Source organism: Trachypithecus francoisi, unplaced genomic scaffold (genome assembly GCF_009764315.1).
Source record: "Trachypithecus francoisi isolate TF-2019V2 unplaced genomic scaffold, Tfra_2.0 Lachesis_group1, whole genome shotgun sequence".
NCBI classification, from domain to species: domain Eukaryota; kingdom Metazoa; phylum Chordata; class Mammalia; order Primates; family Cercopithecidae; genus Trachypithecus; species Trachypithecus francoisi.
Window position 1 is genome coordinate 37,594,831 of NW_022681454.1, and position 16,386 is coordinate 37,611,216.

Genomic DNA, 16,386 nt, shown 5'->3' on the forward strand with positions numbered 1-16,386 from the left:
GGCAGATTCTGTAAAATAAAAAAAGACCTCAAAGACATATGAAGCCATGGGAAGATTATTTGGCTCCTGATTCAAGCAAATTGCAAAAAAGTATAAAATTAAGATTTCAGTTAAAATTATAATTAATATAAATTAATAGATATGTGGAAATTTAAACATTAAAGGGACATTTGATGGTATTTAAAAATTACTACTTTAATTTGTAAAATTTTAGCTGAGATAATGGTTTTGCAGTTATTTTCAAATGTCCTTATGTTTCAGAGATACATGCCAAAATATGTATAAGTGAAATGATATGATATCTGGCATCTTCCTCCAACTAACACAGGAGGGGGAAGTGGGTAGATGAAACAAGATTGGCCATGAATTGATCATTGTTGAGCTGTGTGGTAGTTACATAAGAATCAATTTCGTAAATAATTAAAACTTTCCATAACAAAAAGTTTTGGAAGAACTTTTTCTGGACTGGATACCAAGGGACTGATAGAATTGCTGACCAGGTATTTGAGGACATTGGGAAGACTTCCAAAGCAATTGGGACACTCATGTGAAAGCGTTCCCAGGCAGCAAGACAGCATGAACAAACAAATGAAGTTATTTTAAGCATCGCCTAACATCATCGATATCAAACATGGTTAGGATTTGGTTTTCATCAACAGCAGGCTATTATCACATGGAAACAGGTTGCCAGAGTTCATGGAATTTCCTTTGAAATGGATATGTGTAGAGATGGGCTGAGTGAAACAGGAGAGGGACTGAATGTTTGACTGGGATATCAGGAGACCCAGAGTGACAATCCTGGCTCTGTCATTAACCAGCCGTATGTCTTGGAGAAAGGCTCTTAAATTTTGGGTGTCTCCACTTCCTCATTTACAAAACAAGAAGGTCTGACTTATTCCCTGAGAACCCTTCTTCAATCTCCTATTCGACGTGGGTTTCCACAGACATAAAATGATAACTGCGGGGTCATATGTAAGAAATTATCAGCTTCAGGTTTCTGCAGTGTCACTGTCAGAACCTCCAATGTCAGCAGGCGACCCCAGAAAAGTCCCTGACACAACCGTCTGCTTCACATGAGAAGCAAATGGGAGGAACAGAATGTGGCTGCGTGCATTGTTTTCCAACGCAGTAACTAAAATCTTGGTGACCTTCTCAGTAAGAGAAAAGAATTGATTTACCATTTGGCAACTTACCAGTTAAAAGTTCCTCCCTACTTGGAAACTACACTTGCTTTCTTTCCTTGTTTGTATAAAAGAATATTGAAAAATCTGCTCCTTGGTGTCTCAAATGAAGTTAAAATAGTTCTGATTGGATATCACCCTGGGTCCACAGTTTCTAACATAATAAAAGATGCCTGGCTGGGCATGGTGGCTCACACCTGTAATCCCAGCACTTTGGGAGGCCAAGGTGGGTAGATCATGAGGTCAGGAGTTCCAAGACCAGCCTGGCCAACATAGTGAAACCCCATCTCTACTAAAAACACAAAAATTAGCCGGGTGTGGTGGCACATGCCTGTAGTCCCAGCTACCAGGGAGGCTGAGGCGGGAGAATCACTTGAACCCAGGAGGCAGAGGTTGCAGTGAGCCAAGACCATGCCATTGCACTCCAGCCTGGGTGACAGAATGAGACTCCATCTCAAAAAAAGAAAAAAGGTACCAAAATAACTTCCTTAGACACCACTCCCCACGTTTTGAACCATAGTAGAGACTCAGCTGCAACCATCCCTATCACAGAAGGACAGATATGAACTCTGAGGCCCAGAACTGCTGGATATTTAGAGACCCACCAGCCCCCCTCCTACCTTGGCAGAAGGCTGAAGGCTGCACAGACTCGTCTCGGAAAAGTGGCATTTGAGAGGAAAACAAGGGTGAGTGAGATCTGCCTGGGTCTCTGATTCTCCATGTCCTGCAATTTTTTTTCCAGAGCATGACTGAGAAGAAGACTTATCTGGTACAGAGAAAAGAGAGAGCCTGAGTGTGGTGGACCTGTAGACCACCTAACATTTGGGGAAACTGAGGCAGCCTGTCCTCCTCTTCTTCTCTGTGCTCCAGTCTCTCAGGCTTTGCAGTCAGGGGAAGGACCACACTCTCACATTAACTACATCCTTCCCTCACATCTCTCTTAAGCTTCCAGTGCTCAGGCAAGCTTCCTGACTGAGGTGGCCTCTGTTAGCCTGCATCCTCATGACATCTCTCTGCTTTCCTTCCAGCATTTTATCAGTTTGTAATTATGTATTAACTGCTGTGATTACATGTTTAATATGCCTCCCCCATGACACTAAACAGATATCACAGATCCTGGATATATATTTTTTCTTTTTAAAATTGAAGAACATACTAGCCGGGTGCAGTGGCTCATCCCTGTAATCCCAACACTTTGGAAGGCCAAAGTGGGCAGGTCACTTGAGGTCAGGAGTTCATGACCAGCCTGACCAACATGGCGAAATCCGTTCTTTACTAAAAATACAAAAAAAAAAAAAAAAGGGCTGGGCACGGTGGCTCACACATATAATCCCAGCTACTTGGGAGGCTGAAGCAGGAGAATCACTTGGACCCGGGAGATGGAGGTTGTAGTGAGCTGAGATCCCACCATTGCACTCCAGCCTGGGTGACAGAGCAAGACTCTGTCTCAAATAAATAAATAATAAATAAATAAATAAATAAATAAATAAGCTGGGGCATGGTGGCACGTCCCTGTAATCCCAGCTGCTCAGGAGGCTAAGGCATGAGAATCTCTTGAACCCAGGAGGCAGAGGTTACAGTGAGCTGAGATCGTACCACTGCACTCCAGCCTGGGTGACAGAGCAACACTGTGTCTCAAAAAATAATAATAATTAAAAAATTGAAGAACATACAGAAAATGCACAACTCATAAGATTGCAGCTTAGTGAATATTACAAAGTGAACACACCTGTTGACCATCGTCCAGGTCAAGAAACAGAACAGTCCCAGAACCCCAGAAGGCACTTTCCCTCCTTCCCAAAGCTACCACTCTCCTGACATCCATAGATTAATTTTGCCTCCTTTTTAGTTTTTAATCTTAAAACTTAAGAAAAAAAGATATAACTTACATACAGTGAACTTTACCCTTTATATCCTAGTTCTATGAGTTTTGATAAACGTAAACCCCTAACTCAATCAAGATACGGAACATTTCCACAACTCCCTCAAATTCCATTGTGCCCTTGGTAGTCAACCCCTCCCCCCACCCCCAGCTCTTGAAAATCACTGATTTGTTCCCTCTCCCTATAATTTTATATATTTCGGGGTTTTTTTTTTGTTTTTTTTTTTTTTCAGGGTCTCCCTCTGTCTCCCAGGCTGGAGAACAGTGGCATAATCAGAGCTTACTGCAGCCTCGACCTCCCAGGCTGAAGCGATCCTCCCTCCTCAGGACTCCCTCCAGCTCCCCCATCGCCAAGTAGCTGGGACTACAGATGAATGATCCAGTATTTTGGGGTGGGGAGGCGGGTTTTTGAACTCCGTCACTCAGTGTTTGTGAGATTCATTCATGATGTTGTGTATAACAGTAGTTCACTTGCACTGCTGTATCAATGTGCCATGATTTATTTATATGAGTGGGTATGGACATACTACCAAGTATTTATCCATTGTATTGTCGATGGTCATCTGGGTTGTTTCCAGTTTGAGGCTTTTACAAATAATGCTGCTAGAAATATTCCTACACGTGCCTTTTATGCTTATGGGTATGCATCTTCTTTATGGCTTGGTGATACCAGCGTCAGGAAGATGTGCTCCTATGTTAGTTTCCATAAGTTTCACGCTACCTTTCACACTTAGAGCTACAATTGATCTGCAGTTCAGAGCTGTGTGTGATGAGAAGTAGGGGGCCAATTTCTCTTTTTTCTTTTCACTACGTGGATATCCCGTTGACCCAGCACCATTAATTAAAAATAGTTTCCTCCTGTGCTCTGCAGCCCTGCCTCTGAAATAAATTGTCCATACAAGTGTATTTTTGTTTCTGGTCTCTATCTTATATTCCACTGGTCTTCCCACTTTGTTTTTCTTTTTCAAGATTTTTTTCTGGCTGTTCTTGACCCTCTGAATTTCTACATAATCTTCAGGCCCCTATCTGGGTGCACTTCCTGGTATCCCAGCATCTGACATGCACCTGGCGCGCAGCAGGAACTCACGGCTGGCTGTAACCTGGATGCATCAGAGACGATAGCAAAGCCTTTCACTCGTGCCAGGTTCCAGCAACTCACCCCAGCCGCGCAATTCCTTCTCGCTCACTCCCACCCCCCGTGGCACACCCACAAAAGGCAAGGAGGCGTGCCCGCCGCGGCGCGCGTCACTTTCCCCAGGACCGGCTGGCTCAGCCGCGGCTCTCCCCGCCTCCGCCTCCGCCTCCGCCTCCGCCTCCGCCTCCGCCTCCGCCTCCGCCTCCGCCTCCGCCTCCGCCTCCGCCTCCGCCTCCGCCTCTCGGGGCCGGGCCGGAAGAGTGACCTCGCCGCCTACTTCCCTCTGCCGCGGCAGCACAAGCTCAGCGATGGCGGCTGCAGAAGACGGCGGTCTCGGTGAGAACACCCGGCTGGACCAGGAGACGGCCCAGTGGCTGCGCTGGGACAAGGTGAGGGGCGTCAGCAGGCGGGGAGCGCCCGGAGCGGGGCCGGGTGCTCCGACCTCCCCAGGCGCGGCGCCGCGTGCGCTGCCTGAGCTGCCTTCCCGCCGCGTGCACCCCGTTTCTCTCCCGGGAAGACTCTAGAGGAGGGTGCGGCCGCTGCTAAGCTTCCTTCGGCCTGGCAGGCATGTGGCACGGTCGGCATTAGGCCGGGAAAGCGTGTTCCCGGACGAAACCAGCCATCCGGCCGGCCGGACTGCAAGTTTGGAGTAGAGGAGCGAGCCAGGGTGGTCTAAGCGCGGCCAGACCCTGGACGCTGTCTAGCTGAGGGGAGCACGCCTGTCACTCAGACAGCTGGCTCGTCGTCCGTGCTCTGCTGTGCATCCCCATGGACCCAGAATCGCTCCGTCCCGCCTATTCCTTTGGCCGCTGAGACCTCTGCTGAGCAGCGTTGTGGTCCGGTCCTCCCATCCCGAGGGCTTGGTTACAAACCAAGGGTCCTCCTGGGTGGGCCCGCCTGGCTTCAGGAGTACCCGTTAGAACTTTGACTGCAGAGGAGGAACCCTTTGGACACAGCATGGTTTTCTGTCTCTTCAATCCTTTTCTTAGAGAGAATCAGGAACCCAGCTGTGGACATCACTCCCTCTCTCCTCTCTAACTTGCGTCTCGCCCTTCCTACCTGTTCTCCTGCTTGCTGTTCGGTTTTCTCGGGATGCCCCTTGCTGCTCTCCTCTGCCGAACTTGTTTCTTCCGTTGTGACTCATTTTGTGCCTGAACTTAAATGTGGCTTACGTAGAGAGTCCTTCCTTGGCTCCGAAGTGTAAATTATTTCTCCCTAATATTCACTCTAAACGGTCTGTTATTTTCCTTTCTAGCTCTTACTACAAATGGTAAAAACAAAAAACTCTAAAAACACTTGTTTGTAGGTTTGTTTAATGTCTGTCTCCAGGGCCGACTTCAGGGGCGAGAGACCCCTGCAGTCTCACAGGACTCCCGCTCCTAGAAGGGCCCACTGTTGTTTTAATGTCCTGCTGTCCTGTCTTGAAAATCTTAATGGTAAAAAGAGAGGTCACCCATTTTCATTGTGCACTGGACCTCCACAGATTACGTGACCAGGCCTCTCTGTTCTCACTACCTTGGTTTGGAGTGCCTGGCATAGGCATAGTGCATGACGCATAGTAGGTCACTGAAATACTTGAATGAACAAAGCAGATTACAAGGTCAGTAGGGGTCAGGTCTTTGTCTTTATTTACCATTCTCCGGCCCCTACAGATAAAATGTCAGCATTTTATCCATTTCCAGGATGCTATTGGCAACTCCTTGGGGGCGTTTTTCTTTTCCTGGGAAGATAACCTTGTGATTCTCAAGGGAAGAAAAATGTCTCCATTTCTGATAACTTGCAATTTGTAGAGTACAGAATTGTTTTGAAGTCAGAGTTCATAATGCACTTTCCCTAAGAAGAAAAAGGAGAAGAAAGCAATCTAATTTCTACACAGTGTTGCCTCTGTGTATAGAAAGAGTGTGTCTCTCTGGGTAGAAATGAGATGTCCTTTTTTTTTTTTTTTTTTAACCGCTTCTCATGTTCTATCCTCTGTTAATTTCTTTTTTTGCTTTGAAACTGGCACCTAACTTAGAAGAAGCCCGTTCATTCTCCAGTGAATCTCCCACCAGCTAAAAGTACTGCAGCCCTCTAGTCTGACTACTCCCCCCGCGATTGGCAAGGCACCCTGGCAGGTGCCCTCTGTGTTTCCACCGTGCCCTTCATCCCTGCTCTTTTCTCTGCTGTCAGTTTTGGTCACTGCCAGGGCTGATTTTGATCCTGCTCTCCTCTTGACTTCTCATTCGTATCTGTCCATCTCCTTTGTTTCTCTCAGGCTGCTTTCATATATATCAAATTTCATATATATCATATATATCAAAGACCATATATATAATTGGTCTTTCATACATATCAAAGACCAATTAAGATTTTCCAGACCTACACTATGAACAAGGGAGAATCACTCGGTATTGGGTGTGGCAGTGAAGTCCGTGTTTTCTGATTCACTCCACGAATATTTTTTGAGCCTCTTTTATGAGCCTCTTTTATGTACCCGATCTGAGCCCTTCTTTGGGGGCAGCTGACAGTCTGATAGGTAAGACTGTGTTCTGTAATTAGTGTCTGCTGCTTTTCACCAAAAAAGGTGGGGTTTACTTGTTTCCTATTGAATCTGAAACAATCTGGAAATGTGGGCTTAATTCCAGAAAGCCAAGGTTTTATTTGCAATAGTATTTCAAAGTTTAATTACATGGCCATGTCCTGCATGAGTGCTCATCTAAGTGGATAATGACTGTAAAACAGGAATATAAAGTATTTCCTCTGTTGTTTTCCTGAATTCATAACTTAAAAGGCTCATATGAAATTAATGGGATTGTCATTATTTTTCTCCAACCTTAACATTTTCTGCAACTACCGTACAAAAAAAAAAATAGGGCAATGTATGATGAACTTAAATGAATCATGTTAGCGTCTATTTGAAGCAGTTAATGTTATAGAAAAGGCACTAGATTAATGTTTATCTTGCAATTTAAGCAAGTCACTCAATCTCGGAGGCTTCCCCATCTATAAAATTAGGTTTCTGGTTTTTGTCTGCTTCTTGGAGATGTTACAATATTCAAACTTGACCAGGTATGTGAACGCCTGGTATGAATTATAAAACATTACAAAAGTAAGGTTTTGATTTAAATTGTGTAATCTCTCCGGAAAATTGGAGGGCATTAGGGAGAAAAATGAACATTTAATCACAACTAAGTGCCAGGTAGAGAAAGATGTTTTACATTAAGTTGAAGTAAACCACCTTAAAACCTTAAAAATCGAGTAAGGGAGGTTCTAGATTATTCCCATTTTGCAAATGGGGAAACAGAATTTGAGAACTGAAATAATCTGCACAAGCACCTAGAGTTGGCAAGTAGTGTGCTGGGATTCCATTCTGGGGGTTAGACTCATATGGTAAAACCTCTACTTCTGTTTCTCCAAAAGTGCTTACCTTGACAGGAAAGAAAAGAACACTTAACATTATAATGTCAAACTGACTTCATATTTCAGATTTCAAAAGCATCAGAAAATTGAAAGGTCTACATATATATATATTTTTGTTCTATGGGTTAGAATAATTGTGGGTTTTTTTACATTTCTGATTTTTCATTCACTTATGTGTCTCGCTGTATCTATACATTTTTGTTTTGCAGAATTTCTTAACTTTGGAGGTAGTGAAACGACTAATAGCAGAAGGTAATAAAGAGGAACTAGGAAAATGTTTTGGGGCCCGAATGGAGTTTGGGACAGCTGGCCTTCGAGCTGCTATGGGACCTGGAATTTCTCATATGAATGACTTGACCATCATCCAGACTACACAGGTACCACATTTTTATAATTCTTAGTAACTCAATGTATCCCCTAGCTCATTTTCTATTTGACAGACCTAATTTGTTCTAATTATGGACATGTCTTATCAGCTTGGCTAGACACAGGAAGTCGCCACCATTTATTCCATAAAGTAAGTTGGTCGAAGGAGCACTTGATCAGGACTCATATAGCCATTCATTCATTCATTCATTCAGCACACTTATTGAGTGCCTGTTATGTGCCAGTCACTGGGGATATGAGAGTGACTCAAACAAACAGATTCTCTCATGGAGCTTTCCTTCCCGTATAAATGCACCAAGTAAACTGACAACTTTTAAGGTTCTATTATTTTTGCCATGGTTACATAGCAAGTGCTAAAAAGCTTTTCTGACTGCTAGAATTACCAAGAGCCTGTTCTCCTTTGTTTTATAGTCTGGATTGAGTCTGAGTTTCCTTGCCTTAACTTGTGAATATTTTTGTCAGAGTCTAGACCCAGCTTTTAGGAAAGAGATACTTTGAGAAAACAGAAGCACTTCCACTGGGTATTGGCAGTACTGTTTATGAGGGAAATGAAATAGAACAGATTAATCTTATCAGTATTTCTTCAGCTTAGACCTGTTAATGATGAATATCACTTTAATTCAGGGAAAAGAAAGGCTAGAAAAAAATTGCCTAATAGTGATTACATGTGCCTCACATATACATCCCAGCATAAAAGGCAAAGCTGGGCATGTTGTAACAAAACTCCAATAAGGAAAGCTTATCCAAGGATATGGAATTACCATGGGGGCCAGGCACGATGGCTCATGTGTGTAATCCCAGCACTTTGGGAGGCTGAGGCAGGCGGATCACTTGAGCCTAGGAGTTCAAGACCAGCCTGAGCAACATGGTGAAACCCTGTCTCTACCAAAAATACAAAAATTAGCCAGGCGTGGTGGTGTGCACCTGTAGTTCCAGCTACTTGGGAGGCTGAGACAGAGGGATTGTTTGTACCTGGAAGGCAAGGTCGTAGTGAGCTGACATTGTGCCACTGGACTCCAGCCTGGGCAACAGAGCAAAACTCTATCTCAAAAAAAAAAAAAAAAAAAACGATTTGCCATGGGAACTCCTGGTCACAAATTCTTATTAAGTAATAGGGCTCGCTAAGATGCTGGAGGAAAGACTTAGAATGGGGTAAGTTAGGGGATCCTATTCGGTTTGTGGATAACATAGGAACTGTGCTGATGAATAAGGTTGCCTTCTGTGCCAGTTACTAGGGCTATATAACAAATCACTGAAAACATAATGGTTTAAAACAACAACCACATTTATTTTGATCACAAATCTGCAATTTTGGTAGAACTCAGTGGGGACAGCTTGTCTCTGCTCCGCTCAGTACCATCTGGTCCAGTTTGGAGGCTGGAATCATTTGAAGGCCTCAGATGAAGAATTCCATTTACACATCTGAAATTATTCCTGGCTATTAGCTGGGATCTTAGCTGGGGCTGGAGCCTCTTCATGTGGCCTGGACTTCCGTATAACATGGTGGTTGGCTTCCAATGGAGTATCCAGAGAGGGAGAGAAAGAATGTACCAGTTGGAAGCTGTGCTGACTTTTATGACCTAGCTTTGAAAGTCACACAGTGTCACTTCTACCATATTCAGTTTGTTAAAAGTGAGTCAGTAAGGCTGTCTCATATTCAAGGAGAGGGCACATAGATACCCACTTCTCACAATGTCACATTGTAAGAGGAACACGTGGCATGGCTTATATTACCAGGGCCATCTTTGGACAATCCAGTTGGTTACACCTGCCATTGGGCGTAATCGTTAGGGATTTCTAAGGGATTGTAGATTAACCTAGAGCTTTTTCCCCTGTATTTTTCTACATCTAGTTTCTGAGAGTAATGAAATGTATTCCTGTTAAGGACTATCTTACCCATTTTTCTCCTAGAATTGGTCTTCTCTGGGGGTAAACCCTGTGGTAAAGAAGATGATCAGTATGCTAAAGGTCATGTAATTCAACCAGACACCACTTGGGGTCATTTTCTCCACGACCCCACCACTCTGAAGTGCTCATTCAGCCTATTCTTGGATACTTATAATAGGAGACAGAGAAATGAAGAGTTAAGAAAGTTTTATCTGAGCAGCAGGTATGTCTTTAAAATCTTAGGAATGGATTCAAAATTAGAGGCAAGAGGATTCCCAGAACAAACAGCCCAGGTTTCTACCCCGTCTTGGGTAGTGTTCCCTGGTAGAATGCTGATAGACAAATATATTGGTAATTTTTCACTAGTCAGACTTTCTTGGTGGCATAGGTGCTCTTCCTGCTGGTCTCTGGGTGTGGAGCCTCATTCTGAGGTACCCCAAAGTTTGCCTGGTTCGTTTAAGAAGCAGATGTATGTGATTCAAAAATATGTCAAAGGAAACAGGACAGAGAGACTGGAGGAAACTTTTGAATTGTTTGCCTCATTGATAGAGGTTACAATTTCTTCCTGCCAATTAATTTATGCTGTGTTTATGCTCTATTTTGGATTCTGTGTTCTTAGATTATTTAATTTAGCCATGGCATACCAGTGATGGGAAACTCACTGTCCTCTGAAAGAGGCCATTCTATCTTTGGACCATTCTCATTAAAAGATGGTTTCATTATTTTAAGCCAAAATCTGCCTTTCTGTAGAATTTACGTATTGGTCTTAGTTCTACTTTTTGAAGTCAAACAAATAAACATGCTTCTTATGCTTTATAATAACATTTTATTTCTGAAAACCTCTCTCTTCCCCGCACTGAGTCTTTCATCTAGAATAGGAATTCACTTTTCTCTTGGCCATTCTTTCAGGTCCTCATCCTCAGCAGGCCTCTGAGATTTTTAGAGAATCTGGAGGTGTGAATGCTTTTTGCCCCATGGAGCATTGGGGCCACAGCTCAAGGGTTGAGCAGAAAGAGGGGTACTGTCACTGTTGTAAGTCTTAGAGTATCAGGCATGGGGCTACCTTCTGGGGAACCCACGAAACCAATACATGTGGCCTTATTTCCCTGTATCACTCAGCCTCAGAAGATAATCCCAGTGCCACGTATTTGTTAAGGAGAAGCTAAAGGCATTCTAAATTAGCTTTGCTCTGGCAACAAGGCTGTGATGTATCCCCTCCTACCCAAAATAAAAGTAATGGGTTGGGCATGGTGGCTCATGCCTATAATCCTAGCACTTTGGGAGGCCAAGGCAGGAGGATTGTTTGAGCCCAAGAAATTGAAACCAGCCTGGGCAAAACCAGCCTGGAAAATATGGCAAGATTCCATCTCTACATAAATTGTTTTTTAAAAATTAGCCAGGCGTGGTGGCAAGTGCCTGTAGTCCCAGCACGTCAGGAGGCTGAGGTGAGAGGATTACTTGAGCCTGAGAGATTGAGGCTGCAGTGAACCGTGATCATGTCACTGCACTCCAGCATGGGAGACACAGTGAGACCCCATCTCAAAGGAAAAAGAGTTACATATATTTTAATAAGACTTTAGCAAAAGTGAAATAAATAATGTAAAATGAATCATTATTTTTGCCCAGTCTACCAGAGTTTTCTTTGTTTTATATGGCTTTGAAGGAAAATAACAACAAAAATAATGCTTACAACAGCAAACCGTTAATATAGTACTTAGTTGGTGTTGAATTCTCAGTACTTTGCATGTTTTCATTCGTTTGCTCCTTATGAGGTAGATATTGTTATTCCTGTTTTACAGAAGAGGAAACTAAGGCACCAAGAAATTAAGGAACTTGTCATTTGCTTGTAGGTGGCAGCGTGGAGTACAGACTCACAGATGGTGCTTCTGGAGTGTGTGCTTTTAGGCCCTGCACTGAAGCACCTCTCACCAGCCCTGGGTACAAATCCAGGCTCTGCGACTCGAATATCTGAAACAGGACAAGTCACTGTGCCTCTCTGAGCCTTATTTTAACCATCTGTAAAATGGGATTTCTGGTCAGGGGCAGTGACCCACACCTATAATCCCAGCATTTTGGGAGGTGAAGGCAGGAGGATTATTTGACAGTAGTTCAAGACCAACCTGGGCAACGTAGCAAGACCCTGTCTCTACAAAAAATTTTTAAAACTTAGTTGGGCCTGGTAGCATGCACTTGTGGTCCTAGCTTCTGAAGAGGCTGAGTGGGGGCAGTGGGGAGGATTGCTTAAGCCCAGGAATTCAAGGTTGCAAGGAACTTTGATTATGCCATTGCAACTCCAGCCTAGGCAACAGAGCAAGACCCTGTCTCTGGGGGAAAAAAAAAGTTTTCCTAACAAAGTCGATCTGAGGTTAGAGATAACAGCTACTAAGTGATCAATGGCTAACACAGTACCTAATACGGAAACACGTAGATAATAAACAAAGCTATTATTTTCTTATTGTTGAGTTTGCTTTCCTTACTGAGGTGAATTTTTCCCCCTCTGCTATAGTGTTCTATGAAATTTGAGAAAACTTAATTTTTGTCCAATTTTTCTACATGGTATATATAAAAATATGTTAAAGCGTATACTTTTTAAATCTATGGCGTATTTGTAGGGATTTTGCAGATACCTGGAAAAACAGTTCAGTGACTTAAAGCAGAAAGGCATCGTGATCAGCTTTGACGCCCGAGCCCATCCATCCAGTGGGGGTAGCAGCAGAAGGTATTTAAACATTTTTACAAAATGATGCTTTTATAATTTATTTTGCAGTTTTATTTCAATCACCATCTCAATTACTTGACTTTAATATATTCATTAGCCTCATTGCTTAACAATAAAAACAATGGGTAACTTCTCTTGGCAACTTTGAAAGATTCTGGTTTTACATTGGGTTGAGGAAATAAAATTATTTAGACAATTTAGAATGTAATACCTATCTAAACAAAAATTTCTTAAACTGGGAGTATTATTTCATCCTCTCATTTGCCTTGTTATACATAATTTTTTTTAATTTTTAAAAATTTTTTTTATTATACTTTAAGTTCTAGGGTACATGTGCACAATGTGCAGGTTTGTTACATATGTATACGTGTGCCATGTTGGTGTGCTGCACCCATTAACTTTATACATAATTTTTACCGTGCTATTCATAAACCTCATGACCCCCTTCCCACTCTTGAATGTCCACGTCAAGCTGCATTTCTGAAACATTCTCAAACCAGTGGGACTCTGTTATGTAGCTGTAGGCATGTGATGCTGATGGTGATAATGATAACAGTAATAACAGCAATCATTTGAGTGCTGATTATGAACCAGACACTTACGTATTTACTCATTCTATCCTCACAGCAACCTGTAAGGTATGCACTTTCATCACTTTACTTTGAGATTATAATGTGAAAGCAGGAGTCGCAATTTAAACCTAAGGAGGCTAGTACCAGGGGTCAGCAAACTTTTTCTCTAAAGGGCAAATAGTGGATATCATACACATTGCGTATCACATGATTCCCATCACCACTACTCATTCTCCCATGAAGCAGGGAAACATCCATAGACAATGCATAAACACAGGGGCATGGCAGTGTTCCAGTAAAACTTTATTTACAAAATGGGCTGTAGTTACCAACCCCTGCCCTTAACCATGTTACATAACCCTCTTTTTTACTTGAACACTTCCTCTGTTATGATGAATTTTTAATCATTCCAGAGTATCAGTATTAGTAGTATCTTAGAATTATACATATTGAATATTAATGAAAAGTCTCATTAACTTTACAGAGCTGGATGAGTTTATACAGTCCTATATTTGCCCATCAGGAGCTTCCAATCTAAGACAGAAGCACTCGTGGTGACAAACGTGTGACCGTGAGGAAGGGTGTATAGCCAGAGAAAATCACCAGGCGGCATCAGCCCCAGGTTGAACTCGGGGGCATACGGTTTTTAGTCTTTAGCTTTGCAGCTCAAAAATGTGGTTTTTGTCAGTAAAGCAAGAGAAAAGTTATAGCTCTGGGGGATAGATGCACATAAACTACATTCACAAGAGAATGATGTGTTGTAAACTAGCATATCAGCTTGTCATTTACAGTTAGTGGATATACAGTTAGAACTAAATCATGACCATGTTCCTCTGCCACCCCAGGGCAGGTCAGATCCTTTGCTCAGAGCATGCACAGTGCTTATATGTGGCTAAATCTACCTACTGAGCTTAAATTTCTTCATTTTAGGCTGACTGCCCTGCTTCTGGTTGATGCAACCTTCAGAGATATGTTAATATTATCAATTAAGGTACAGATTTTTTTGCCCTAGCTTAGGTCCCTATCATTTCCTTAAAGTGAGTGATGTTACTGATTTAAGCTTATGGTTCAAGTCTCAGAGTTTGATGGGATGGGATGGAGTGGAACTCAAGGCTACTCTATTACCTACAAGGCGTGAGACATTTAGAGATCGTAACGTAAGTGTTTAACCAACACATAGTAAGATATTCATAATGAGTGAAAGGAATCTTCATAAGGAGTTGGAAACTATTGCAGTTTCTGAATTTTGCCCAAAGAAATGTTTATTCTTTAATCTTCCAATTTTAAGTATCTAGTGGGGAACGTAAGCAGTAACTGTTAAGTACATGCAGAGAACGCATTGCGTTTTTTGTGCACATTTGTAACGTAGAGAGAGAGAGTGGAGATCTGCTCTTTGTGCCCCAGGCAGCCTTCAGAATACTGTTCGATGAAGCTAGTGCTCAAGAAGTATTTGGGGAGAGGATGAATGATCTGATTGTTTAACCCACAAGGATGGTATAATGTTGTTCATTGTGAGTAAATTGCTCATTTATTTGTGGTAATGTATTTTACACCAGCTTGAAGGAAGATTTGATGCCATTTCTGTGTCTTGCCCTGAGCAAGTTTCTGTGGAAGTTGAGAAAAATGTCAAATAATTAAGTTTTCTTTCAAAGGCTGATTGGAACCAAGATGTATATACGTGTATGGGGGTGTGTGTGTGTGTGTGTGTGTTTGTGTGTGTGTGTGTGTATATACACACATGCATACTCCAGGATGTCTTATATTTCAAATAAAGCAATCTCTAATCAATTTCCAGTCTGTGTGGTGTACGCTGGATTGTGATAGGCTTAGGCGGGGATTTTCAGCCTCTGCTCTGTTGACTTGTGACTGCACAGTGGCTGGGTGATTTTTTTGTGGTTGTGGGACACATTGTAAGGTGTTTAGCAGCACCCCTGACCTCTCCCTACTAGCTGCCAGTAGGAGCTCTCTCTGTTCCCCAGTGTGACAGGCAAAAATGTTTCCAGACATTTCAGATGCCTGGAAGGAGAAGGTGCAGACTTGCCCTGGCTGAGAACCACTGAGATAGATGGAGAGCTGAAAGGCTGGGATGCAGCCTGGCTCCGCCACTAAGTGGCTGTTAGACCCAGGGAAAGGGGCCTGGCCTTTCTTGGCTTTAGTGCCATTTCTGTAAAACAAAAGAGTGAAATGAGATGACTCCTGAGAGTCCTTCAGCTTTACTGTCCCATGCCAGGGTAAAGATTGTAATAAATGCTATCCTTGATCTGGCTGCTGCATTCACCCTAAAGAACATTCAGCATTCATTCCCTTCTTTCCATCTCTCACAGTCCTGATCACTCAACTCTCCTTTTCTTCCCTGGCACTCTGCATTCGCAGGTTTGCCCGACTTGCTGCAACCACATTTATCAGTCAGGGGATTCCTGTGTACCTCTTTTCTGATATAACGCCAACCCCCTTTGTGGTAAGTAGCCATTTCCTTTCATAATTTCCTGTCACATGATCAGGGATGGGACTTGGCTGAATTTGACAGTCTTTAGGGCTATTGGGATTGGACTGTTTGAATGACAGAGGAGCTCCTTGGCATATACTAGGCATTTTCTTTTCTCTCCTGGAATGTTTCTCCCACATCCTGGTAATATTTCTCTGGTATTCAACTTTTGATTCATTGGAATTGGTTTTTTTGAAGTGCAGTTTTCCTTTTGTTTGCATTCTAAGGATATTTGAGTGAGTTAGCAAAAAAAAAAATTTTTTTTTTGAGACAGAGTCTCGCTCTGTTGCCCAGGCTGGAGTGCGATGGTGCAGTCTTGGCTCACTGTAACCTCCATCTCCTGGGTTCAAGCAATTCTCCTACCTCAGCCTCCTAAGTAGCTGGGATTACAGGCGCCTGCCACCACACCCAGCTAGTTTTTGCATTTTTAGTAGAAGTGAGATTTCACCACATTGGCTACGCTAGTCTCGAACTCCTGGCTTCAGGTCATCCGCCTGCCTTGGCCTCCCAAAGTGCTGGTATTACAGGCGTGACTCACCGCACCTGGCCTTTTCTCCGTTTTTAAATTTGGTTTGTAGTTCTTTTTCTCAGCTATCACAATTAAGAAACTTCTTGGGTCGAAATCTGAATTCACCTCAAACCCTGTCTTGTCATGAATATTTTTGACAAGCTGATGCACCCCTGTTTTATACAAATGTTTTATTCTAAATACTATTCATGGCTAGCACAGAGAGCATGT

General features: G+C 42.8%; 1 protein-coding gene across 1 annotated transcript in view; it reads left to right on the forward strand.

The window, feature by feature from the left end:
* The first annotated feature begins 4,429 nt into the window (after window positions 1-4,429).
* PGM2 (phosphoglucomutase 2) overlaps window positions 4,430-16,386 on the forward strand; it is a 36,527-nt gene continuing 24,570 nt past the window's right edge. The window contains exons 1-4 of the mRNA XM_033213952.1: window positions 4,430-4,587; window positions 7,807-7,974; window positions 12,484-12,590; window positions 15,536-15,620. Coding sequence (XP_033069843.1) covers window positions 4,507-4,587; window positions 7,807-7,974; window positions 12,484-12,590; window positions 15,536-15,620 — 441 coding nt within the window. The 5' untranslated portion in view covers window positions 4,430-4,506. The remainder of the gene's footprint in view (window positions 4,588-7,806; window positions 7,975-12,483; window positions 12,591-15,535; window positions 15,621-16,386) is intronic.